The 27,899-nt window shown below is 36.0% G+C and overlaps 2 protein-coding genes across 7 annotated transcripts in view; one reads left to right on the forward strand and one right to left on the reverse strand.

Annotated features, from left to right (window-relative positions):
• The window catches only part of RHCE (Rh blood group CcEe antigens), a 41,507-nt gene extending 40,071 nt beyond the window's left edge, over window positions 1-1,436 (forward strand). For 2 of the 3 annotated variants that reach the window (XM_077150780.1, XM_077150782.1), the window contains one exon: window positions 1,193-1,436. In XM_077150780.1, coding sequence (XP_077006895.1) covers window positions 1,193-1,219 — 27 coding nt within the window. In that variant the 3' untranslated portion in view covers window positions 1,220-1,436. The remainder of the gene's footprint in view (window positions 1-1,192) is intronic. The other variant, XM_077150781.1, reaches the window with a different exon arrangement.
• Window positions 1,437-2,697: 1,261 nt separating this feature from the next.
• The window catches only part of TMEM50A (transmembrane protein 50A), a 34,450-nt gene continuing 9,248 nt past the window's right edge, over window positions 2,698-27,899 (reverse strand). For 3 of the 4 annotated variants that reach the window (XM_077150783.1, XM_077150784.1, XM_077150785.1), the window contains exons 4-7: window positions 21,919-21,986; window positions 20,535-20,627; window positions 17,790-17,850; window positions 2,698-3,159 (exon numbers count right to left, since the gene is read on the reverse strand). In XM_077150783.1, coding sequence (XP_077006898.1) covers window positions 3,114-3,159; window positions 17,790-17,850; window positions 20,535-20,627; window positions 21,919-21,986 — 268 coding nt within the window. In that variant the 3' untranslated portion in view covers window positions 2,698-3,113. The remainder of the gene's footprint in view (window positions 3,160-17,789; window positions 17,851-20,534; window positions 20,628-21,918; window positions 21,987-27,899) is intronic. The other variant, XM_077150786.1, reaches the window with a different exon arrangement.

Genomic DNA, 27,899 nt, shown 5'->3' on the forward strand with positions numbered 1-27,899 from the left:
AAGGTGACTGCAATATGCTGAATATCATCCACTGGTTTCCAAACAAGCATTGGCAGTTGATTTTGAAAATGATTTTATTGCCAAGAAATAGAAACACCACTACTGCTTTGGCACAAAACACAGCAAAATGTATTGTTGTTTCATGCAAAGTTCTTAAAACCTGGCCTTGGTATCCCATTGGTACAACGCTTGCTTCTGATTTAAAATAAATGTTCTAGACACACAGTAAGGGTCAAATAAATGCTTGTTCAACCAAAATAAGGAGTGCCAGCTTTCAAAGTAGGAAAACAGATTGGGAACCTGCCAGTGACTCCTCAGCAAGGACTAGCTGAAAAAGCCTGGCTCTGGAAGACAGATTTGAGTTCTTATCCTGTGTCATCTACTGGCAGGCCATGTGCCAGGCAAATCACTTTACTTCTCTGGACCATTTCTTCATCTACAAAATGAGATCAAATTCCATGTTCTAAGAGCATGTCCCTTGAAGCCAGACCGAGCTGGGTTCTACCACTTCTAGTTCTGTAACCTCCCAGATCCTTGGTCTCTCCATCTCTGAAATAGAGTAACAGTAACTCTCTTACTAGGTGTTGTGAAGATTTAAAGGAGATAATGTGTGCAAAGTGTTAGCACAGTGATCCCTAGAAAACATCCCACAAATGTTAGCTGTGACCCAGGGCTATTCAACATTTAGTGATGTTGGGCTCTAATACAACATTAACTGCACAACTCAGGATATTTTCAGCTTACAGAAAAGGAGACCCAAAGGACACCTAAGAACTCTCCAATATTTGAAAGACTAGCATGTAAAAGAGGAATATATTTTTTCTGTGATTCTTTAAAGAATTTAATTAGGCCCAGCAGGTGATGCAGGATACTGTTTCTAACTACTTGAATTGTCTGCAAAACGGGGTGAGCTACTTCATATGTGAATGAGTCCCCCCGCCACTGGAAGTGTTCAGACAGAAGCTAGATGACTATTTATCAATGATTCATGTGAAGGGCTATTTGAAATGAACTACCTAAGAGCTCTTCCAACTCAAATTTTATGAAAGAACCTCTAAGGTCTCTGTATGATGAGATGACATTTAGGTTGGCATAAGTTTGTTTCAAAAGATCAAGCCAGAATCAGGACGTATACAAATTTTAAGAATAAAAAGGTTCATCTATAATAAAAATGTTTGCTTTGCTTTTACAGTTTCCTCATTTGGCCGTTGGATTTTAAGCAAAAGCACTCAAGAAAAATGAGTCCTGTTAAAAAACAAGACAACTTTCTTTTGCTTTTTACCCCTTTTTTGTATGTGAAATTCTATAGCAAGTTCTCCTTAAGTACAATGAAACAAGGTCAAGATAAATTTGATATTAACCTCAATAAAACTGCTTTTAAAAAGTTAATGCTCCTATAAAAATTTGGTATTAAAAAATAAAAGACTACAAACTTGTTTAAGTGGTAATTTATTAATAGTTTTAAATAAATGTTTGTTTCCATTAAAGATGGTATGATCAATATTTTCTTTGGTACAGACCCATATCTAAGGTTTGTTTCAATTTTATCTACAATTCTTTGGATTATTTCTAATGCTTAATAAAGCGTGTTACCCAGTTAACTCTTGTCTACATCAGCAGTGCAAGTATTACAAAATAGAAATTAAGAATTTGCTTATATTTAGCCCTTGCAGATATTACGCTTTTATTCCAGCAGTTTTACAAGGCAGCTCTCATTCTCTGAGCACTTTATGAATTGCACTAGGAGTGGGGGAAGATGTTGTGGTCATTTGTGGAATGGGATACACTGCCTCCAGATTAAAAATCTAGATCTTTGGCCCTGAGAAAATAATTTGAATTTCCATGGTCTGGGGTCCCTCATCTGTGAAAAGAGACTTAACCTCTAAGATCCCCTCCAGTTCTCATATTCTAAGGGTCTAAAAATTCACCATGAGTGATTTATTGCAGAAAAGTCACGTTTTTGAGTAGCATCTTGATGACCAGACAATATTCAAAACATACATCAAAGAAAGTTCTATTAGCAGATAACTATGGTTGTCATGGAAAAGAGTACTACAAATTTAAATCTAAGAAAGATTTTGTGTTATTGAAGGATTACTTATAGAAAGTTTTATGAAAGAAATAATTTCAAACTATAGTTCTCAAGAACATTTATCCCACATTTGGCTAGTTCATTAAAAAAAAATTCCCATTTTGCCAGGGTGGGAAGCCTGGGTGGTGGACAACAGAGTTGCTAAGAACAGACCATGAGAATTACCAGTAGTTAATGTTTATAACTGACCTTGCTAGTCTATTGTAAGCTTAGTGGTTCAGTGTTCTAATAAGAGATAAAATGAAACACAGAATCCAATCTAGCATAAGACCAAAAAAGAAATAAAAAAAGAAAAATGGTCACCTGAGTAATGGACTGGAGTGACAAATCCCTATTCTTTTCCTTTCTTTCAATGGTGGATATGACTGTCAGCATCCCATCAGGACAAGTGTCACGGCAGACTTACATAACCCAGAATTAGCAGCACCGTGGAAAAGATCCCCACCAGAAGGGACTTGAGGAGCTGGAGGGTGGATCACAGGGCTTCTCTCTTTCAACATGTTCACTTCCCCTTTGGGAAATACCCAATAGCTATTTACGTTGAAGTGTTTACAGAAGTTTTGGTAAAATCATAAAAGCCAAACACAAAATATAATGAGAAATAATTCTGACCACTGAATAGTTTTTAATTTGATTTAACATTTGACACAAAAGATGCCACATGTAAATACATATCTTAAATCTCCAGGGCACTTGGTTACAGTTTTGAATCTCAGATATGACAAATACTTGTATAGATGTATTCATAAATTTTTTTTATTTTTACAAATTATACCATGATAAAACTTGATAAAAAAAAAATCACTCACATGAAACAGTTTCCTTTAACATTTGGTAAGTTAATTAAGTGTATACCACTATGGATTATTTTGTGTTTAAAGAGTTTTCATGATTTTAGCATACACAACTTTAAGTTGAAACTACACCCAGAAATAAGTTTAGAAAATGGCATTATAAAAGACGGGGAATGAGCAGTAAAAAACCCACACAAGGCTGCTGTTTTGTTGGAAGTCAGACGTTTTCACTGCCATAAGTCTTCAGTGCGGCCAAACTTAAAAACCAGTCCTCTGTGAATAAAACAAGAAATATCACATGACTACCTGAAGTTTGGGAAAAGAAAGAATGTGTGACATTTTGAGAATGAGAGGGCACTAGCAACAAAGAGTAATTGATAATCTGTATGAAAACAATCATGGAATGTATGAGAAGAGAAACTAATCTAAGGGAGTGAATTCTCCCACTAAGTCCATTAGTTTCAACGGTGCCACATACCACCAGCTTCCTCATGATGTTAACATCTGCATATTGGAGACACAGATGTCACTTCATAAGAGATAACCAATATTTAGAACGTAACCATTACATGTATGGTTTAATTAAATTCATTCAACAAATGTCTGAGAGTTCTCATCTTCTGAGACAGATGTGAGGGCAATAAAGACAAGTTAAGATAGAGACTCTGCCCTCAAACCTTAAGTTGCTCACCTTCTTGATGACAGTGTGGTAAGTATTAGGGAAAAAGCACACACACATACAATGTTAAGGGGGTACAAAAACACAGCAATAACTCTACCTCAATGTGTTAGAAAAGGATTTATAGTGCCTAGTAACATTTGAGATGGGCTTTAATGGGTAAGTAGGAGTTTGAATGGGAGGTTGGTAGGGACAGGAGCTAATGAGATGATGAAGGAAGATGTTTCAGGGATAGAAAACAGTATTTCTAAGACCACGGGGCCTCAGGAGAGACGAGGAGATCAGTATGTCAAGAACATGCCCTCACAGAGCTTACAGTCTAGGGTTTAGGTGCAGAAGTTTCTACATTTGTCTTCAATCCTTCAATCTAAAAGGGGCAAAAGGGCAATTATATGCATTAAAAGGTATGTGGCAATGGGTGTTAATGACTGAAACATAAACAATGGTAATGGAAAAAGAAAACAGGTTTAAGATCATGCAGAGGTAGATGCAGCAGGGCTTGGATGTGGAGGGTGAGTGTGAGGGAGAAAACGAATACTAAAGTAGACACTTTAATGGCATAACACTAATAATGATTTTGTCTGTTTTTCAATTACCAGTGTATACTCAACGCTAAGCGTTAAGTTGTAATGCTCAATTATAAACTGCTGATGAAAACAAAATGCAACCAGGAAGTGGTCTATATTTTCTCTTACAAGTATATTAATTAATTAATTGATTAATTTTTGCATGGGCAGGCACCGGGAATCAAACCCGGGTCTCCAGCATGGCAGGTGAGAATTCTGCCATTGAGCCACTGTCGCACCACCCATTAATTTATTTTTATAAAGGATGCTGTAAATCTCCAAAAGATGATTTGGTATCTGTTCTTTCAATTAATATAAGACCCACTGCTATAAAAAAGAAAAACCAAAATTGGCTATTAGGGGCCTCTATTCTCCAGATAACTAAAATAGACATGATAAGTTCAGAATTCTAGTCAATGGATATAAACGGTAATCTTGAGCAAGAATTCTTGAGCAAGAGCCAGTCCCACTTATTCTATCAGATGATCATGTTTGGGACTGACATCTGTTTCTGATTTCTGAAATAATAATTTCTAAACTATTGTTGAGTACTGCTATAAATCAGAATGGTAGGCAAACTGCTACAACTATTCTGACAATAGTTTCAATCAGTTGAATTTAATTTCAATTTAAGTACAGCATTTTCACAAACTTAGTTTTTAGATTTACTAGGTACAATAGTAACCAATGAGAAACTAGCCAAGCTTGTTAGAAATAAAGGTATTTTCTGAAACTAATTTGGGACAATGACAAGGGAATGATCAGTTTCCAAAGTTTTGTGAAATGTGAATAACTACTGTAATAAACTTGTGTGTTTTCCCTCCTCATTGGAAGAGATAAAATATTCCTACAAATTTTCTTCTCCAATTTTCTATTCCTCTGTACTCTGACAGAGTAACTTCTTTCCAAAAGCAGCATCTCAAGGTGGAGGATACTTTGTCCTTGCTGGAATACAAAAATACTAAAATAAGGCTAAGTTTACCCTTCCCAAGGTGGGGGTTAAGTTGGTTCTCAACAAATTCCCTCTCTACCACTCCATCCTAAATCTTCTCTTACCTCCTACCTCAGATCCTATTACTCGACCTTCCTTTGGCTGAAATTGTGGGATACTGATTCCCCAGGATACCTTGTGGAGACATTAGAGCAGTAAGTAGAGGATGCCTGAGCATTACAACTTGAAAGGAAAAGAAATCTTAAGTGTCCTTATTATTCAATATTTTGCTTCCCCCTCATAAACACAAGGTATGTTACCTTATAGAATAACAAACTTATTCAAGTTTAAATGGTGAGTGTAATAAATTTTAGAATGCAACCAAATGATAATACCACTCCTTAAAAGAAGACTTTTCTTCAGTAAAAATGAAATTTAATCCATTAACTTCCTGAAAAACGGAAACAAAATTTTCTGGGTAGAAAATGATTTAAAGGAACTTTTGGGAATAGCTTGTGTTTTTCCAATCCCTTCCTTTATTATAATAAAATTTTATTTCATAGAATGGGGATGAGATTTACTCATTTTGTATTTTTTCAACTACAGTGTTATTCTTTAAAATGGGTGAGGAGGGAAACAGATATAATATTAATCGACTAGTTGAAGTCTCAGCAACAGGAGAAAATGTCAAACGAATCACCCTAACTTGAAAATTTCCTCATTATAGTAATTATAGTAATTTAGAGACAGTCTCAGTCTGATTTTTAGCTACATGATCTCAAGCAGATTACCTAACATCTCTGTGCCTCTCTTCTCATTTATAAAATGGAGACAACAATGGAACCTCTTCAGAGAGTTGTTATGGGATTAAATGAGATAATATAATATATGTATAGCATAAGAATGGGCCTAGTAAATAGTAACTGCTCAATCAACTTTGATCCTTATTAATTTTGGCATAAAAGTCAATGGCTGGTATTAGGGAAGATAAGGTAGGCTGGTTTCACCCTGCTCTGTGGGGCAATGAAAGGGGACAGAAAAAAGGACCGGGACTGCAGTTCCAGGTGGGGGGAGGGGGGAGTGATTGAAGAGGGTTGTTGGCATTTTGTGGGGAGGTCCTGGTAGAGAGAGGAAGGGAGACTGGGATGGGGAGAACCAGGTGAGTCTGTTCAGCCACGACCCTGCTAGGGTGACCTCTCTGCAAGGCTCTGGAGGAGCCCAGAGTTGCGCCCAACTGCCCACTGTGAAAAGCCACATCTGCAAGGTGCCATCTGGTCTGGTGTTGTGAGGGACCGACCACTGCTGGGCATTGTGATCAGCTGCCCTGTCCTACACTGGGACTTACCGTCCCACCTCACTCACCACATTGCCCAGGGGGATGCTGCAGTCAGGGTGAGGTGGGCCTGAAGGGAGGAGGTGCTCTAGAGCACCACATGCTAGGAAGAAGTGGTAAGCACAGTCTGGCAAACTCCTTATCTACGTAGTTTTTTGTTTTTTATATTTCTTTCTACTTTTTTTTTTTCTCTCTTTCTCTTCTGTGGCACCAGTGTAGTTCATTCCCAATATACCACGTGGTGTCTCCTTCTGGCATCGGGGCCTATTACTGATGAGTGTTTTTTTTTTTTTTGCTAGTACATGGGCTGGGAGTCAAGCCCCAGGTCTCCCACCAGGCAGGCAGGTGTTCTGTCACTGAACTTCCTGTGTACCTTTGCCTAGCTTTTAATACACCCTCAAGTAGAAATGCACCCGTACATGAGATCTAGGCCTTGGTTTAATGGGGAATTACTGACAAACCAACTGCAAAAGAGGACCTTCAATGCAAACCCAAGTAATTACAAAACTTTAGATGTGTGAAGGAAACGAACTTGCAAAATAACCTTCTAAAGATAATCAATGCCATGAACACAACAGAAAACCACAAAGTATGTGAAGATCCAGGCAGAAATTGGCCAGCTAAATGCCCAAATCAAAACACCTGAGGGGACACAGGGTATGGAACAACTAGTCAAGAATACTTATAAAGAAATAAAGGATATCAAGAAGATACTAGAAGAGAATAAGAAAGAATTTGAAAGGTTAAACAGAAAAACAACAGATCTCACAGAGATAAAAGACACTACAGACCAAATAAAAAATGTACTAGAGATATACGATAGCAGATTCAAAGAAACAGAAGGAAGAATAAGTGAGCCAGAAGACAGAACAACTGAACTAGAGCACATGAAAGAACAAATGGCAAAAAAGATGGAAAAAATGGAACTGGATCTCAGGGAAATGATGGACAACAAAAGGCAAATACAAGAATCACTGGTGTCCCAGAAAGAGAAGAGAAGATTAAAGGGCGGGGAAGGTTAGTTGAAGATTTAATCAGAGAAAACTTCTCTACCTTATGAAAGATGTAAATATGCAAATCCAAGAAACCCAATGAACCCCAATTAGAATATATCCAAATAGGCCTACTTCAAGAAAAATACTAAGCAGAGTGTCAAATACTGAAGAGAAACAGAAAAGTCCTGAAAACAGCATGAGAAAAATGATCTACTACATAGAAGGGAAACCACATAAGACTGAGTTCAGCTACTCAACAGGCACCATGGAGGTGAGAAGGTAGTGGTATGATATATATATTTAACACCCTGAACAAGAAAGGCTTCAAGCCAAGAACTCTGTATCCAGCCAAGTTGTCCTTCAAAATTGAGGGACAGATTAAAATCTTCAAAGACAAACAAAGACTGAGAGAACTAGTCAATAAGAGACCTGAAATACTAAAGGGAATTCTTTCAGCTGAAAAAAAAAAATGATGAGAGGGAAGTCTCCAGTAAGAGTAATTCAAAGGATAAAAAGAAAGAGAGGGAAAAGAATATACAGCTCTGGCAAATTGAAACTAGAGGATAAGGTGGTGGATTAAAGAACTGCTTTTACAGAAATAACTTTGAACATTAATGGACTAAACTCACCAATTAAAAGATACAGACTGGTAGAATGGACTTAAAAATGTGATCCTTTTATAGCAGCATTATTTACAATTGCAAAGAGATGGAAACAGCCAAAATGTCCATCAACAGACAAGTGGCTAAACAAACGGTGGTATATACATACGATGGAATATTATGCAGCTGTAAGACAGAATAAAGTTATGAAGTACGCAACAACATGGATGGACCTTGAGGACATTATGCTGAGTGAGATTAGCCAGAAACAAAAGGACAAATACTGTATGGTCTCACTGATATGAACTAACATTAGTGAATAAACTTGGAATATGTCGTTCGTAAGAGACCATCAGGAGATAGAAATAAGGTAAGATATTGAGTAACTGGAACTGAAGGAATACAGATTGTGCAACAGGACTGAATATAAAAACTCAGAAATGGACAGCACAATACTACCTAACTGTAATACAATTATGTTAAAACAATGAATGAAGTTGCATGTGAGAATGATAGAGGGAGGAGGGTTGGGGGCATAAATGAAATCAGAAAGAAAGATAAGACGATAAAGATTGAGATGGTATAATCTAGGAATGCCTAGAGTGTATAATGATAGTGGCTAAATGGACAAATTTTAAAAATGTTTTTGCATGAGGAAGAACAAAGGAATGTCATTACTGCACGGTGCTGAAAATAGATGGTAATTAATATTTTAAATTTTCAACTTATGTGTGAGACTAAAGCAAAAAATGTTTATTTGGTACAAAATTTCTATTTTGACTAGTGCATTTCCTAATATAACTTATGTAGATAGCTTGATTGAACACCAAAAGTACTTGGAATCTTGGGTAGGACATGAGATTTTGTTAGTTTGTCCAGAGTGATGCCCCGATGAATTCCAGAGTGATTTGATCAGTGAGTGGAAAAGTATTTGCAAAGTCCCCTTTGGGGAATGGTGAGAACGGGGAGAAATTCATTCTCACAAGCAGTGTGGACAACCAAAGCTATAGGCTGAGCCCCCAGTCTTGGGGCTTGTTCATATGAAACTTAACCCCACAAAGAATAGGTCAAGCCTTCTTAAAATTTAGGCCTAAGAGTCACTCCCAATAGAGCCTCTTCTGCTGCTCAGATGTGGCCTCTCTCTCCAGCCAACACAACAAGCAAACTCACCACCTTCCCCCTGTTTACATGAGACATGACTCCCCGGGTGTGGACCTTCCTGGCAACATGGGACAGAAATCCTGGAGTGAGCTGGGACTCAGCATTAAGGGATTGAGAAAACCTTCTCGACCAAAAGGGGAAAGAGTGAAATGAGACAAAGTGTCTCAAGGGCTGAGAGATTCCTAACAGAGTCAAGAGGTTATCCTGGAGGTTATTCTTACGCATTAAGTAGATATCACCTTGTTATTCAAGATGTAATGGAGAGGCTGGAGGGAACTGCCTAAAAATGTAGAGCTGTGTTCCAGTAGCCATGTTTCTTGAAGATGATTATATAATGATGTAGCTTTCACAATGTGACTGCGTGATTGTGAAAACCCTGTGTCTGATGCTCCTTTTATCTACCTTGACAACAGACGAGTAGAACATTTGGAATAAAAATAAATAATAGGGGGGGAAAATAAATGTGATCCTTCTATATGCTGTTTACAAAAGACTTATGTTAGACCCAAGGACACATCGCTTAAAAGTGAAAGGACGGAAAAAGATATTCTATGCAAGCTGTAATCAGAAGAAAGCAGGAGTAGCTATACTAATATTAGATAAAATCGATTTTAAATGTAAAGACATCATAAGAGACAAAGGACATTATATATTAAAGGGACAATTCATCAAGTGGAAATAACAATCATAAATGTTTATGCTCCCAATTAAGGAGGTCCAAAGTACATGAGGCAAACAGTGGCAAACTAAAGGCAGCAATAGACATTTCAACAATAATAGCAGGAGACTTCAACACACCACTCTCCACTATAGATAGAACAATCAGACAGAGGATCAATAAGGAAATAGAGAACTTAAACAATGTGATAAATGAACTGGACATTGTAGACATATACAGATAGTAATACCCCAAAACATCAGGATATATGTTCTTCTCTAGTGCCGATGGAATGTTCTCCAGGAGAGATTACATGCTGGGACACAAAACAGATCTCTATAAATTTAAAAAGATTGAAATTATCCAAAACACTTTCTTTGACCACATTGGAATGAAGCTGGAAATTAATAATCACCAAAGAACCAGAATTTTCATAAATATATGGTAAATATCTGGAGATGAATGATAATGAGGATACAACATACCAGAACATATGGGATGAAGCAATGTCAGTGCTGAGAGGGAAATTTATTGTCCTAAATGCATATACGAAAAAACAAGAATGAGCAAAAATTGAGGGCTTAATGGCTCACCTGGAGAAATTAGAGAAAGAACAGAAAACTAATCCCAAAGCAAAAAGATGAAGAGAAATAACAAAGATTAAAGCAAAAATAAAAGAACTGGGGAACAAAAGAAAAAAAATAGAAAGAATCAACAAAACCAGATTTTCAGAAAATCAATAAAATCAATGGACCTCTAGCCAGGCTGACAAAGAAAAAAAGAGAGAGGACACAAATAAGCAAAATCACAAAGGAGAGCGGGTTGTTACCATGAATCTAGAAGAAATTTAAAAAATCATAATAGAATACTAAGAACAACTATACACAAACAAACTAGACAACTTGATGAAATGGACAAATTCCTAGAAACACATGACCTACCTGCACTGACCTGAGAAGAAATAGAAGATCTCAACAAACCAAATACAAGAGATTCAATCAATCATCAAAAAGCTGCCTACACTTAGGCTATGCATAGGAATGCCTAAGAGTTACTTCTGGAGGACCTCTTTTATTGCTTAGATGTGGCCTCAGTCTCTCTAAGCTCAACTCTGCAAGTGAAATCCTTGCCCTCCTTCCTGTGTGGGACATAACCATCCAGGGGTAAAAGTCTCCCTGGTGACATAGGAGATGACTCCCAGGGATGATCCAGACCTGGGACCGTGGGATCAACAATTATATCCTGACCAAAAGGGGGAAAAGAAGTGTAATTAATAAACTATCAGTGGCAGAGAGAGTTCAAATACATTCGAGAGGCTACTCTGAGGTTGCTCTTATGCAAGCTTCAGGTAGAGCTTGCTACCTGTCATAAACTGCCCCAACCAGGACCATTCCAGCCAATCCTAAAGAACACCTAGGGCAATATATAAGATCCCAAAAGGGTTCCAGGCACTAGAATAGTTTTCCAGAAACCTACAACCTCCATATGGGTACCTGGTCCAGGTAAGTCCTGAAACCTAGCCCAGCCTCTCCAGAACATCAGATTGTTTCATCTTCCTACCTCATATTAGTGACAGACCCTTCCAATAGTAAAAATTCAGAATTGCCATAACCCAAGCAACCCCAAAGAGAAGTATGGAAAGATCAAAGTGATGATGGAATTATACATAGAAGATAGGACTTAACAAATGAATATGAATGCTGAATCATTAAACTGATATCTTTTAGTTTCTAGTATTTTAGAGCAGCTAGAAGTAAAAACCTAAAATTGTGAAATTGTAACCCATGTCAAAGTCTGAAATATGTTTACAATATGGTGCTGTGCTTTGAAATTTATAGCTTATTTGTATATATGCTATTGTTCACAAAAAGAAGGGAAAAAAAGTTGATTGTGATGATAAAAAAGTATTTGAGCCCGTTAAGTTTCCTATATATTGGAGCAGCTAGAAAGAAAAATCTGAGAGGATCATATGGTAGCCCATGACAAACTCTGGGATCTGTCCTGTAAACACTTGTTGAAGAGTGCTTTGAAAACTATTGGTTTTTTATTTCTCTGCTTTGCAAATATGTTATACTACAGAATAAAAAAAGTTAAAAACAAAAACAAAAACAAAAAACAGATAAACAAAAAAAGACAACTGCATAGCTTGAAGGAAAGAGCTTGCACCAGGAGTGAAGAAGTACTAATTCTGTTCTCATTCTGCTACTCATTAGTTGTTGTACCTAAGAGGAGACTCTTGACTTCTCTGAGCCTCAATTTTCTTATCTACAAAATAAGAATGATGGGCTGATATCCCATCTAGCATTAAAGTTCTGTGGTAAGCACCGGTCCCCAATTGAGCTATTTCAGACTTTAAAGATCCTGAAGGAAAACAGTAAGTTTGCTTTCTTTAGTATTCATGAGCAATTGCATGTTACAATAATCTGGCAGCATCTGTATACAGACCATTTTATCAACACATTTTGGCTTCCAGCGATCTATTTTATTCTCATTACTGAATACAACTAATACAAGTACAAAGCTAAAAATCCTAGCTGTAGCTACAGTATATGAATTGATTATACTAATAAAGATATTATTCAAATGGACCACAATTTAAAATTCAGAATACCAGTTAAGGGGTGGATGAAAATTCTTATTCTACATATTATATAATGTATCAATTGTTACTTCTAGGCTGTGGTAGTTTGAAATGAAAAATGACCCCCAAAACATACCTGTTGGGGAAGTCACAGACACCTGTTAAGCCGCCACTGCCCAGACCTCATGTACCCCTACCTCCTTTTCTACTGGGTGCCATTCCACAACTGAGGGAAATGTTAAGTCTAAAGAAAAGCCCGGCTAGATGTAAAACTCAGAAACTGGGTATGAGCAGCCCCAGTTCTGCTTAGGAGAACAGGAATTCTCAGTGGCAGAGACCCCTCTCCCAGGATGGATAAGTACCACACTCAAACAATACAGATTGGCCTCTTTCTTCGGGTGCTGAGTGGAGTATGCAGAGCTGCTGTCTACCTACCCCAACCCAAGCAGTTTGCACCACCCTGGGTGATCAGCCAAGATGGGACTTCTTTCTCTGTTTATTTTGGACTCTTTGTTCTGTGTAAGTGACAAAGAGGTTATTTGCTCTTCTGGAATCTTTATACTGTGCAAATAGTAAAGAGGTCATTTGCTGAAAAAAAGAGCTGCCTATGGGGTGGTGCAATGGTGGCTCAGTGGCAGAATTCTCGCTTGCCATGGTGGAGACCCAGGTTCAATTTCTGGAGCCTGCCAATGCCAAAAAAAGAAAAAAAAAGAAGCTGTCTACAAAGAAAAATGCAGGACCAGACCACTTCACAGGGGAATTTTATCAAACATTCCAAAAAGAATTAATACCAATCCTGCTCAAACTCTCCAAAAACACGAGGAAGAAGGAACACTACCTAGCTCATTTTATGATGTTAACATCACTCTAATACCAAAACTGGATAAGGAAAGGTCAACTACAGACAAATCTCCCTAATGAACGTAGATGTAAGAACTCTCAACAAAATACTAGCCAATCGAATACAAAGGCACATTAAAAGAATTATACATCATGATGAAGTGGGGTTTATACCAGGAATTCAAGGGTGGTTCAAAATAAGAAAATCAATCAACATAATATAGCACATTAACAAATCAAAATGGAAAAAAAAATCACATGTTCATTAACGACTGATGCTGAAAAAGCATTTGACAAAATTCAGCATTCTTTTCTGATAAAAACACTTCAAAAGGTAGGACTCAAAGGAAATTTCCTCAGTATCATAAAGGGCATATATGAAAAACTCATAGCTAGCATCATACTGAGTGAAAGACTGAATGCACTCCTCTAAGACTGGGAACGAGACAAGAATGCCCACTGTCGGCACTATTATTCAACACTGTACCAGAAGTCTTACCTAGAGTGATCAGGTAGGAGAAAGAAATAAATGGTATCCAAATAGGAAAGGAAGAAGTAAAACTTTCATTATTTGCAGACGAAGTGATCCTATACTTGAAAAACCCTGAGAAATCTACAACAAAGCTACTTGAGCTGATAAATTCAGCAAAGTGGCAGGATACAAGATTAACGTACAAAAATCAGGAATGTTTCTATACACAGGTAATTACCTAAATGAGGAGACAATTAAGGAAAAAATCCATTCAAAATAGTAACCCAAAGAATTAAATATCAGGGAATAAGCTTGACCAGAGATATCAAAGACTTGTACAGAGAAAACTACAAAATACTGCTAAAAGATATCAAAGAAGACCTAAATAAATAGAAGGACATTCTGTGCTCATGGACAGAAAATTGAATGTCATTAAGATTCAATTCCCAAATTGACCTACAGATTCAATGCAATATCAATCTAAATTCCAAAAAAGTATTTTAAAGATTTGGAAAAGCTAGTAATCAAATTTTTTTTTTCCAACTTAGTTACACCCGAATTGTTGACCATAGTAATCAAATTTATTTGGAAGGGAAAAAGTCCTCAAATACCCAAAGATATCCTAAAGAAGAGCAAAGTGGGAGGACTAGCACTTCCTGACTTTAAAGCTCCCTATAAAGCCATACTGATCAAAATAGTATGGCACTGGCACAAAGAAATATTGACCAATGAAACTGAATCAAGAGTAAGGAGACAGACCACCAAATTTATGGTCAACTGATCTTCGATAAGGCCCCCAAATCCACTGAATTGGGAAAGAATAGTCTTCTCAATAAATGGGCATGAGAGAACTAGATATCAATAGCCAAAAGAATGAAAGGGGACCCTTATCTTACACCCTATACAAAAATTAATTCAAATGGACTAAAGGCTAAATATAAGAACCAGTACCATACAACTCCTAGATGAAAATATAGGGAAATATCTTCAAGAATCAGTAATAGGAGATAGCTTCTTAAACTTTACATCAAAGTACAAGCAATAAAAGAAAAAACTCATAAATGGGAACTCCTAAAAATCAAAAGCTTCTGTGTCTCAAAGGACTTTTTCAAAAACTTGAAGAAGCAGCCAACTAATGGGAGAAGACATTTGGAAACCACATACCAGATAATGGTTTGATCTTCTGTGTACATAAATAAATTACATACTTCAACAACAAAAGGATACCACACAGCCCTCCAGAGGGGCTGCACACTCTGCCTCCTTACCAACAGTGAACAGATACATCTCTTTCTCCACATTTTCTCCAGCACTTGTATCTATCTGCTCATTTTTAAACTTCTTTTTGCACATCATACAATCCAACCTAGGTAAAAAAAATCAATGGTTCCCAGTATAATCACATAGCTATGCCTTCCACCCAAAGTACGGATGGACTGTATGGTGCACGAAGATATCTCAATAAAAATATTAAATAAAAAACAACAAAAGAACAACCCAATTATAAAATGGGCAAAGGATATGAGGCCTTGTAATTCTGTATAGCTTACTGTAATACTCAGAGACATCCCAGACTATGGTGGACTGATAATTAAAAAGCATTGGTAAAAAAAGAGTATTGGTAGGATCTCTTGAGGACTGGAGGGGGCAAAAAAAAAGGATTGGTTAGAGTCTCTTGAGGGACTGGAGAAAAAATATGGAGCTATTAAACTTCCTAATCTGGGAACCCCCTTGAGTTATCTCAAACATGGGATCAATAATGCCTTCCAGACAAAAAAGGGGAAAATATAGGTAACAAAAAAAGGTATCACTGGTTAAGAGAGTTCAAATAGAGTAGAGAGGGTATTCTGGAGATTACTCTTATGCAAGCTTCAGCTAGATATTGCTAATTGCCATGGCTTGCCAACTCCCAACCAATATCATGCCTATTGACCCTAAAGGACAGGTAGGGCTCTGAGACTCTATAAAAGTTTCATGCACTAAGTTTACTTTTCTGAAACCCATTACCTCCAGAGGGTTCCTAGACTAGATAAGCCCTAAAATCCAGAGGGACAGATTCTCCAAGGATATTAACTAATTCCATCCCCCTATCCTTTACTATTGATGCCCCTTTTCAACACTAAAAAGTTACAAAGTAGATAGCCCAAAGATCCTTACAGGGTGGGAGAAGGATCAAAGGAGAAGGAGGGGTTATAACAAAGAAGATAGGATTTAACAACGAGTATGACTGCTGAATCAATACACTGCTATTTCTTTTAGCCTCCAGTGTTTTGGAGCAGCTAGAAGGAAAAACCTGAAACTGTGGAACGATAAACCATATCAAACTATGAAATCTGTTCTGAAGCTGCTTGTTGGAGTGTACTTTGAAAATTACTGCCTTTTCTTTTTTTGAACATATATAATATTTCACAATAAAAAAGTGTTAAAAAAAAAGTCAATGACTAAAACAAACAAAAAATTTTTTTTACCCTTCATGGTTTCTTCAGGGCACAAGATATGACTCAAAGAGGTGCATCTTGCCACATCTAAATTCACATTTTTCTTATTTTCACATACTGATTACAAAATTGTGGTAGTGGCATTGTAAGGGAACTTCTGAATATTATTAAATGGCAAAATTTAGTATTTCAAAGAGTGGTTCAAGTAGAGATGGGACTTTTTTTTTTTTTTAATCATTTTAGGGGATGGGTGGGGAGGGGTGGGGAAGGAAAAGACCTAAAATACATAGCGGTTTTTAAATCATTTTTGGATCACAGACTTCTTTGGAATTGTGATGAAAACCACAGATCTTTCTTTCCAGCAATGCTAGTGTTGTGCATATGGAACTGTCTGGTGTTCCACATCTTCAGAAGTCTATCATGTAATCAAAATCAAGAACTCCCAATGAGAAGAAAAAGAGTATGGGGGGGGGAGGATAAGGGTAGGAGAAAGGGCAAGGTACTAAGTTTCCAGGAAAAATTAACATTAGAGAGGATTATTGACAAAAAAAAAAAAAAGGAAGAAGATTATTGATAAAAGTTTCGAGGCTTTTAGCAATATTTTAAGCTGTAATTTCATCAGGAGGATAAAAAACTTTAGGGCTTTTTTTCCTTCTCTACACTGCAAATCTCACCCAAAGTTCTAATGACACGAAGGACAGAAAGAACTATAAAATGTACCCAGAAGCCAAATAGTGATGATAAATGGTTTGAAGTAGGCTTATTTTAAAGCAATTGTTAGGGGGAAAAAAGCAATTGCTAGAGATCTAGATGGAAAATAAACATTGTCAGTGTTACATAACTAAACCTTCAGGAATAACAGTTCTTCATTAAGGGGGAGGGGATTGCAATTTTTAAATTAATGTATGTTTTAAAAGTCAGCAATAAACCAACCCATGTATTAAAAACAACCTTCTCAAATGCATTCTTTGTATTTTATGACAATGACATGGAGGAGGGGCACCAGACAGGTAAATTAGGCAACCAACTATAGTGACTGCTATAAAAGAAACTATTTACACAAATTTCAGATGGGTTCCTAGGCCAGATAAGTCCTGAAACCACAGGGGCCAGCCTCTCCAGAACATCAACTAGTTAGTTCCATCCCTGTATTCCATATCATCAATAGCCCTTTCGAACCTGAAAAAGTTAGAAGGGGCACAGCTGAAACACCACCAAAGTTTGGGAGAAAGATCAAAGAAGAATGTGGAGTTATAACAGTGAAAAAAAGGATTTAACAAATGAGTATGACTGCTGAATCATTATACTGATATTTCTTTTAATCTCCAATGACTTGGAGCAGCTAGAAGGGGAAAACTTAAAACTGTAGAACTATAACCCATACCAAACTCTGAAATCTGTTCAATAACTAATTGTTGCGGTGTGCTTTGGTATTGGTTTTTTTTGTTCATGTTATTTTTCACAATTAAAAAAAGAAGAAAAGGGCCATGGTGGCTCAGCAGGCAAGAATGCCTGCCTGTCATGCCAGAGGACCCGGGTTCAATTCCCAGTGCCTGCCCATGTAAAAAAAAAAAAAAAGAAAGAAAATATTTCCAAAAAAAAGAATGAACAAAAAAAGACAGGATGTAGAATATAAAACAAACTTACCCAAAAAAGATGAAGGCATTCTGGAAAAATACAGCAATTCCAGGGTAGACTGTGGGTTTTTCTGTAAAAATAACTGTAACACTTAGAGGCACGTAAACCCAAACATTCTGTTTCAGACATACTGATAAATACCAGCTTTCCTGCCTACCATAATTGATTTTTCAGTTAACTATGATCACTTTGGGTATTAAATGATAATACATATGACTGAGTCTAGCCTTAGTTTAGTAAGTTCATTTACTGAACAAATATTTACTGAGTGCATACAATGTGCCAGGTAATGTTTAAGGTGCTGGTGGTACAACAGTAAAGAAAGTACATTTTTTTAGCCTTCATGAAGCTAGATAATAAATGGAAGGAGGGAAAATAAAACATAACAAGTATAGGAAATGTAACAGATGATGACATTTTAGAATGGGTAACCAGGAAGACCTCATGAGAAGGTGACATTTGAAAAAGGATGTAAAGAAAGTGAGGTTAGAAACTATGCAGATATCTGGGAAAAGGTACTTTCAAGCAGTGAGAATAGAAAGTACAAAAGCCCTGAGGTGGGGAGCCTACCTAGTATTTTAGGATTAGTATTTTAGGATTATATTAACAGCCAGGGGAGCAAAGAGAAAAAAGCAGATGAGATCAGAGAAGGGAAGAGGGCTAATTAGGGGATGACTATCCTACAGGGCCTTGGAGGTCTTAGCAAGGTCTGTGATTTTTCTGACTGGAGATGAGAAGTCACTGGAGGGTTCTGGGTAGAAAAGGGACATGATCTGATATAGATTAGTGGGGCCACTTTGGCTGCTATACTAAGAGTAGGAGGCTATTTCAGGAAATCAGGCAATAGACAGTGATGGATAGAACCAGGATGGTAGCAATGAAGAGGGTAAAATGTGGTAGGATTCAGGATATATTTTGCCAGCAGAGTCAAGAAGGTTTGCTGATGGACAAGAGCTGTGAGAGGAAGAGGGGTGCCCTCTTTGACAGACCTTAATCATGCAAGGTTTTCTGCATAAACACCTGGAAAGATGGAGCAGCCATTCACGAAAACAGGGAAGACTGCTGAAGGTACAGTTTGTCCCGATTTTATCCGAGACTAAAATAGAGATTCTCATCACTTTCCAACACCGGAACTGTTAATGATTACTAACTAAATGACAAACCGAGGCATGATGAATAGATGAACTATCAACTTTCCCTCAAAACAGTTTTAAGTTAATTTGATTTATCTAACAACTGATTTGTATAGTTCTTCAGTACTATTTTATATTAAATAACTATTACTATGAGAATGGTCAATAAAAATGCTAAGTAAAAGCAACTTCGTAAAATTATTAATCTGCTGCTAATAATTCTAGAAGCATAAACTTATGCTATTTGATTCCAGAAGCTTTTAGGAAAATAACATACAATTTTGAGATCAAGACACTCCTACAAAAGGGTTTCTATATTAACAGTGTTAGATCTGGGAAAGAAGAATTATTAGCAATTTTTTCTTCTTTGAACTGTTTTGTTTCCTTAATCACTGAATAAGTATTATGCAATTCAGATGATCAGGAAAAAAAGGAATGTTTTTGTTCTAAAATGATGATGATAAAGATTCTGTAGCGGCAAGAAAACTATTTATGAAATCATCTTGAATACAAAATGCAGGCTTCAAAACTGCATTTATGCTATGACTATAACTACATAAAAATAAGAGAGACTGAAAAGAAATAAACCTAAATATTTAAGAGTGGTGAGTTATTTTAGTATCTTTCTCTTCTATTTTTAACATTTGATAATATGGCTTTCATAGTAAATTATGTAGACAAAAGAAAAATATAAAAATTTAAAAATGTCTATTATTCCTGTTTGTAAGATTTAAATGATTTTAATAAAAATCCAGGAAGCCCATGATTTTAATAGAGAGTTGTATTTTATTGAAAGAAATATTAAAATATGAACCAGATTTCTGCAAATAATGAACATTATACATACGTATATCTATACACACACACACACACACACACACACACACAAATACACACACACTTTTTTTTGGTAGGGTGGTGGTGGTGAATGGTCTGGAAATCAAATCCGGATCTCCTGCACAGAAGGCATTACCCATGCACCCTAACATTATATTTTAACTAGCATAGGCCTAGTCAGTTTTTTCCTGGCATATTAAAAGGGTTTCACAATTTTCTGGGGTCTCTCAAGGCAAAATTTCAGCTAGATAATGATGATAAAGATTCCATAGCAGCAAGAAAACTATTTATGATATTAAGTCTCTAAGAGTGAGGCTTTTTCCTGAGCTTGCCTCAAACTGACCTTACACAGCAGATGCAAACTGAATGTTAATTTACTTTTCTTTCTAAAAAGAGATTGCATCATATTACCAGGGAGGCTTAACTGACTAAATTTCAATTCTAGGATGTTAGCTTTACATGGATTTTATTCAGCAAGTTAAAACCTGCCACATAGCTAGACAACATATATATTTTGCTTGAGGCTTTTGGAAGCCAAAGAGAAGCCAGATTTGAAATGTATCCTATTATTTTGAGGCTCTAAATCAGAAGAAAAAATACAGAAGGGATATTAAAAATACAGAGAAACCAAGAATACTGATTGCAGGTAGGAGGCTTCCCTGGCATAATAGCCTATGTATACATAGGCTATAAAATAAAAATAAAGCTTTGTTTTAAAATAACCAACTTTAATGTAAAATACAGTAGTCCAATCAAGTAAAATGTAAACAATATTTTCTCTTACCTTTAACAACATAACCTCCAAAGAGAATCCACATAGAGGCAATCAGAGATCCAAAGGCCAACATGAACCCAATGAACAGCCAAATGCGAGCACCTTAAAAGAAATAACACTTTATCAGAACTATTTCTTAGTCAGCACGATTAACTCTTTCAAAAAGAAAACAAACACCCAAACAGAAAACATGCATAATTGCCAAGAAAGTCTAAAATGAGTATGATGGAAGATGTATTAAGTAATCTTTCATCCCTGCAGATATTGGTCCTTTTCTTCTTGGTTGGTCTGTACATTCTAAGGGCATTTATTTGCTTTCCCAAACTATTTACATTTTAAAAAAACTACACTCAACATTTCTATAAAACATCTCACAGAATATGTTTATGATAGTTAGAGGCTCGTTCTCTATATATTTTTGAAATTGTGCTCCAAAATTTAAAGTCCTCTGAGAGTATTTTCAAAGAATAATATAGTTGCACTACAAAAAAAAAATCATATTTAGGATATATGAATATAAAAGTTATCATATTTTAGGGAAATCTGGTAGCAAAGTAAATTCAAAGTTACCGTGCCTGGTGTTTAGGTAGCTACGTTATAATTATGTTAACAGAGGAAGACAATTAACTTTTAAATCACATTTATATATATTTATAAAGACTTGCCATAAAATAAATGGAGTCATTAGAGATAAATGAGTTTATTTAATTAGCATGAATACATTCTAATAAAAACACTGCCTAGCTGAATAAAAACAGTAAATAGGATGTTACATATTAACTTCTAATTTCATTCCCAAAACTTAAAACGCTAGCTCTAAGATAATAAAAGCCCTTATTTATAAGTCATGATATTAAACTAAACACAACTGGCTCTAGACCTCCAAAGCTATGTCTGACTAGTTAAAAAGTTTAATTAGAGATATGATGACCGTATTTTAGTCCTGGCTCTTGTTATTTTTGGGTTACTGTTATCAACACTAACTGCTACAATCATCTATTTTTTCTGTTTAGGGTATACAAGGTTAGAGATCAGTTTTTCTCTAACTCTTCCACTGAAGTTCATTGAACGAGAGTGGGACCCAGAGGAGAATCTGAGAACATAGACCAAAGTGGCCTACAGCAGTTTCTCCTGTTTCATTAAAAACAAAACAAAACAACACTTGAAATTTGCCCATATCAAGGTTTATTTTTATAAAGATATAATATTTACATTTACCATTTAAATTGCTTAATCTCTGTCTCCTCAAATATTCAAATAAGCTGTGCCCTGTGTATCTGTGTTTTGCCTTCCTCAGGCACAGAGCCACATTGGACAAGTAGCTCTTACCTGCAGCCTTCTCATTTTCAGGATGTAAAACATGTAAAATAAAATGTTGTTTGCACCTCTTTACCTGTTTGGCCCAGGCAGCCTTCACTGTAACTATCACCTCGGACTTGTCCATTTGATACTGCATTGATCCTGTTTGAATAAAACAAAATCAAGAAATTGGGGTCTCCAATTTCTCCAAGAAGACACTATCCATGACATCAAATTACCAGATATGTTAGAATTCCTTAAATCCAAGGTTAGACTTTGTGGGTCTTGAGAAATTGGTTCATATGATCTTAAGCAAGTTCTGTCAACCACATACTCTTTGGAATATCTCTAAAGATACTCTCTAAAGATGCTCTCTGTGGTCCCTGGAGAGTTTCGTTATTTAATTAGCATGTTAAAAAAGAAAATTCCCTGGCTCTATCCCAAACACAGCAATCTATGTTTTAAGAAGTCCTCGGGTAATTGTGATGCTTGCTAAAATTTGAGAACCAGCTTCTCAACATTTTATCTTGTTAAGAATGGAGCAGTTCAAAGAACAATTTAGACTGATCTCATTTAGTTATCTATTTGTACATATGAGACATACTTAAGATATAATCACTTATGGCAAAGGCAGAGAGAGAAAACAGGCCCTAGACGATATAAAAATTACTTAACATTGGCTTTGGAATGGATTTTTTGGTAATTATTTTATACTAATGACCAATGTTTGGGGGAAAATTATATTTCCAACAAAACAATGACTTTTTACTCTCAAGATTTTTATCAGAAGGTGTATGGGACATATGAGTTTTTCCTCTTATTGCTTTTTCTGGAGTGATGCAAATGTTCTAAAAAGATCGTGGTGATGAATACACAACATGTGATGATACTGTGAGCCACTGATTGTACACCATGTATGGACTGTATATGTGTCGATAAAAATATTTTAAAAAAAAAAGATTTTATTGGGGATTCAAGAGGTAAAATCCTACTTTTTCAATCCCTGATAGAGGTTCTAACCATACCACATGAAATTGAGGCAGCTTTGCTTTCTTCAAGTGTCCTTTAAAATTTTTCAAAAACATTCTGGGGAAATGTTTACATTGCTCAAGTTAAAAAGTTATAAAATTTTACATACACTTTATATTAAGTCCATTTAACCTTTGTGTGTATGTGTGTGTGTCTACCACTAGAATGTAAGCTAAGGGTAGGGGTCATGTCTATTTTGTTTACTATTTTTATTCTCAGTGCCTAAACACATGGTAGATTCTCAACACGTATTGAATACATAAACTCTAATTTTTTCACAGTAATATGAAATCTTAATTTATTCATTCAAATATGTTTCAGAATGATCAAAATGCAATTATATTTTTAGAAGCCTCTATAGTAACTAAATTATTTTGTACGCAGAATTATGTATTTTTAAACAAACTTTGTATTTTAAAAAAAATACCGATGTTCTTATGTTAGTAGGTTCTTAGTGTTTGTTTTTTCTTGCTAAGTTATGTGAAGAAACTTTATAACCCTTTGTCAGACAGCCATGCCTGACAAATAGGGGGAAAAAAATCTCCATTTGTCCTCTGTCATTATCTTAAGTTTACAAGAGTTTTAAGTACAGTTCAAATAACTTTCTTTCTGAAACATTTGTGAGTAAGTTGCTAATATGATGCCCTCTAATTCCAGAAAATTTGTGTGTTATTTCCTCCAAACAAGATAGTTCTCCACAATACTACAATCAAAATCAAGAAATTAATACTAATCCATCACTACTCTTGCATCTTCAGATCCCATTCAAGTTTCCTAATGATCTCAATAACGCTTTTAATAGTAAATGGCTCTGGATCCCATCCAGAATCACAAGCTGCATTTCGTTCTCATGACACTTTTATATTCCTTTAGTCTGAAACAGTTTCTCAATCTTGTTTTGTTTTCTTTTTTTACTTTTATGATCTTAATGCTTTTGAAGGGTTCAGAGGTCAGTTATGTCCTCCAATGTCTTTTTTTAATACAATTTTATTGACATATATTTACACAGTACAATCTATCCAAATTATATAATTGATGGCTCAAAGTATGATCACATAGTTCATCACCACATTAATTTTTTTTATCATCACATAGTTGTGTATTCATTACCATGACCATTTTTAGAACATCTGCACCACTCCAGGAAAAGAAAGAAAAAGAAAAACCCCATACATCCCACACCCCTTACCCATCCCTCCCATTGACCACCAGTATTGCAATCTACCAAATTTTTTTACCCCTTATCCATCCTCCAATTATTTAAATATTTTTGTCATTTTTTTTTTTTACTCATTTGTCCACACCCTGGATAAAGGGAGTGTCAGCCACAAGGTTTTCATAATCACATGGTCACACTGTAAAAGCTATATAGTTATACTGTCTTCTTCAAGAATCAAGACTACTGGACACAGTTCAACAGTTTTGAATACTTCCCTCTAGACACTGCAATACACCATAAACCAAAAAGAGATGTCTATATAATGCATAAGAATAACCTCCAGGATAACCTCTCAACTCTGTCTGAAATCGCTCAGCCACTGAAACTTCGTCTAATTTCTCTCTTCTCCTTTTGGTCAAGGTTTTTTCAATCACATGATGCTAGGTCCCAGCTCATCTCTGGAAATCATGCCTCATGTTGCCATGGAGATTTACATCACTGGCTGTCATGTCCCATGTAGTGGGGGTAAGGCAGTGAGTTTACCTGTAGAGTACACTTAGAAAGAAAAACCGCATCTGAGCAACAACAGAGGTTTTCTGGGGTGACTCTTGGGCATAATTATACGTAGGCTTAGCTTCTCTGTAGGAATAAGTTTCAAAGGTGCAAGCCCCAAGATTGAGGGCTTGGCCTACTGAACTGGTTGTCCCCAATGCTTGCAAGAATATCAGGAATTCCCCAGTGGGGAAGTTTAATACTTCCTCCCCTTTCCTCAGTCTCCTAAGGGGACTTTGAGAATACTTTTTTATTCTCTGCCCAAATCACTCTGGGATGTATCAGGGCATCACACTGACCTGTACAAACCAACAAGAAAGAGCTCAGTCCCTGCTCAAATTACCAGATAATTATGGTGTTTGAATAAACTGACCATACAAGTTAAATTAGATAATGCCCTAGCAAAAATATAAATTTTGCACCAAATAAACATCTTTTCTTTTGGTCTTACACATAAGTTGAAGTTTGTTGAATCTCTTTTAATTTGGGCTTGAGTAACATTTCCTCACGATTAACTTATAATGTATTCATGGCAGAAATAACAAAAGTTTTCTCATTACATCCAACTGGGGGTGGGGGCACACGATGTTGATTTGTCCCATTACTGGTGACACTCACTTTGTTTGATTAAGGTGTATATACTACCCTTCTCCACTGAAAGTTTTTTCCCCATTGTAATTTATAAGCATTTTATGAGGTACTCTGAGTTTATGTAAATGTCCTGCTTCCACAAATCTATGGCCAGTTGAATTTTACAAGGGTGCCAAGTCCATATAATGGGGAAAGAATGGTCTCTTTAAAAAGTATGCTGGGACAAGTGGAAATCCATATGCAAATGACTTTCTCCCCATCTATAAAAATTAATTAAAAATGGATCAATGTAAGCCTGGCCCTGGCACTGTGGGATCAACAATACTTTCCTGATCAAAAAGGGGAAAAGAAATGTAATGAAATAAGGTTATTAGTGGCTAAGAGAATTAAAATAGAGTCAAGAGGATATCCTGGTGGCTACTCTTACTCTAGCTTTAGCTAGATATTGATAATTGCCAGGATTTGTTAAACCCCAACCAAAAGCATGTCTGCCGACCCTAAAGAACACCTAAGGCTTTATCCGAGATTCTACAAAAATTTTACACACTAAGATTACTTTTCAGAAACCTACAACCTCCAGATGGATTCCTAGGCCAGATAAGTCCTGATATCAAGAATGGCTAGCCTCTCCAAGAACATCAATTAGTACTATTCCCTATCCCATATTATCAAAAGCCTTCCCAACACAAAAAATTTAGAATGGGTATAGTCCAAAAACCCCTAAAGACTGGGAGAAGGATCAAAGGAGAAGGAGCAGTTGTTACAGAAAAGATAGGATTTAACAAATGAGTATGACTGCTGAATCATTATATTGTTATTTCCTTCAGCCTCCAGTTCCTTGAGGCAGCTAGAACGAAAAACCTAAAATTGTGGAACTGTAACCTATATCAAATTCTTTTAAACTGTTCTATAACTACTTGTCACAATGTACAAGTAGTTGAAATTTATTGCTTTTTTGAACGTTACATTTCACAATTAAAAAAAAAAAAAAAGGATCAGTGACCAAAACATAAGAGCTAATACTATAAACTCTTACGAGAAAAGAGAAGGAAATATTTTTAGGATCTTGAAGTAAGCAATAGATTGTAGATTTTATACCAAAAGCAACAAAAGAAAAAAAAAACAGATAAAAAGGACTTCATAAAAATTAAAAGCTTTTAAAAGCTTTTATGCATCAAAGGGCACTGATGAAAAGGCAAAGAAGAAAGTGAAAAGACAACCTACAGAACTGAAAAAGTATTTGGTAACTATATATCTGTAAGGGTTTTATATCCAGAATATATGAAGAACTTCTACAACTCAACTACAAAAAGACAAAGAACCCAGTTTAAAAATGGACCAAGGATTTGTATAGATATTTCTCTAAAGAAGATATTCAAATGGTCAATAAGTATACGAAAAGATACTCAATATCATAAGCCATTAGAAAAATGCAAATTAAAACTACAATGAGATACCACTTTGTACCCACTAGGATAGCTATTATTAAAAAACATGAAAATACAAAGTGTTGGTGAGGATGTGGAGAAATAGGACCTCCTGTACATTGTCGGTGGGAATGTAAAATGGTGCAGCCATTGTGGAAAACAGTCTGGTCATTCAACAGAAAGTTAAACAGAATTACCATACGACCTGGCAATTCCACTCTTAGGTATATACCCAAAGCACTGAAAGCACTGACTCTGACAGATACTCGTAACCAATGTTCATTGCAGCATAATTCAAATAGCCAAAAGGTGGAAGCAATCTAAATGTACATCAACAGATGAATAGATAGGGCGGGCCACGGTGGCTCAGCAGGCAAGGATGCTTGCCTGCCATGCCAGAGGACCCAGGTTCGATTTCCGGTGCCTGCCCATGTGAAAAAAAAAAAGAGAAAACAGATGAATAGATAACTAAATATAGTTTATCTATACCATGGGATATTATTCAGCCATAAAAAGTGAAATGCTGATACATGCTATAATGTGGAACTCTGAAGATCCACTTAACATGAAATAAGCCAAACACAAAAGGACAAATATTGTGTGATTTATTTTACATAAAATACATAGGATAAGCAAATTGATAGAGACAGAAAGTATAACAGTGATTTTCAGGGATGGGGAATGGGGAGTTATTGCTACATGAGGATAAGCTTTAGTTTGGGATGATGAAAAAAATCTGGAAATAGTAATGAAAGTTATCAGTATTGTCAATGAACTTATTTTCAAAGAATTGTCCACTTAAAATGGTTAAAATCATGTTTATGTTATACATATTTTACCAGAATTAAAAATAAATAAATATCTTTTTTAAAAAGTCTATGCAGAAGATTAATCAATAGGAGTCAGATCACCGGTTATGCATGAATGTGGTGGAAGAACCGCCTCAGAAGGTGCATGAGGGAACATTCTGGGGTGATGGGAACATTTTAAATCCTGAACTGGGTGGTGGCTACACAGGTGTGTGTATGTACATATGTGTATGCATGTATGTAAAAACTGAGATGTATACATGATTGTGAACTTTACGTACCTCAATGAATGCATTTTATACCAAATTTTAAAAGTAATAGAGGGAAATAAAAGAAAAAAATGATGCTGAAGTTCTGGTTAAAGATGTAAGATTAACAACTCTTCCTTTTTTCTTCCCCAAAGTATATTAAACATGAGAGTAAAGGAAAAAGTATAAATGCAGAAAAGCAAAAACAATAGAAGGGAGATGCTCACCAGATGAAAGTTTCCTTACATTTCTGGAATTCA

This window comes from Tamandua tetradactyla, chromosome 2, assembly GCF_023851605.1.
Source record: "Tamandua tetradactyla isolate mTamTet1 chromosome 2, mTamTet1.pri, whole genome shotgun sequence".
In the NCBI taxonomy this organism is placed as follows: domain Eukaryota; kingdom Metazoa; phylum Chordata; class Mammalia; order Pilosa; family Myrmecophagidae; genus Tamandua; species Tamandua tetradactyla.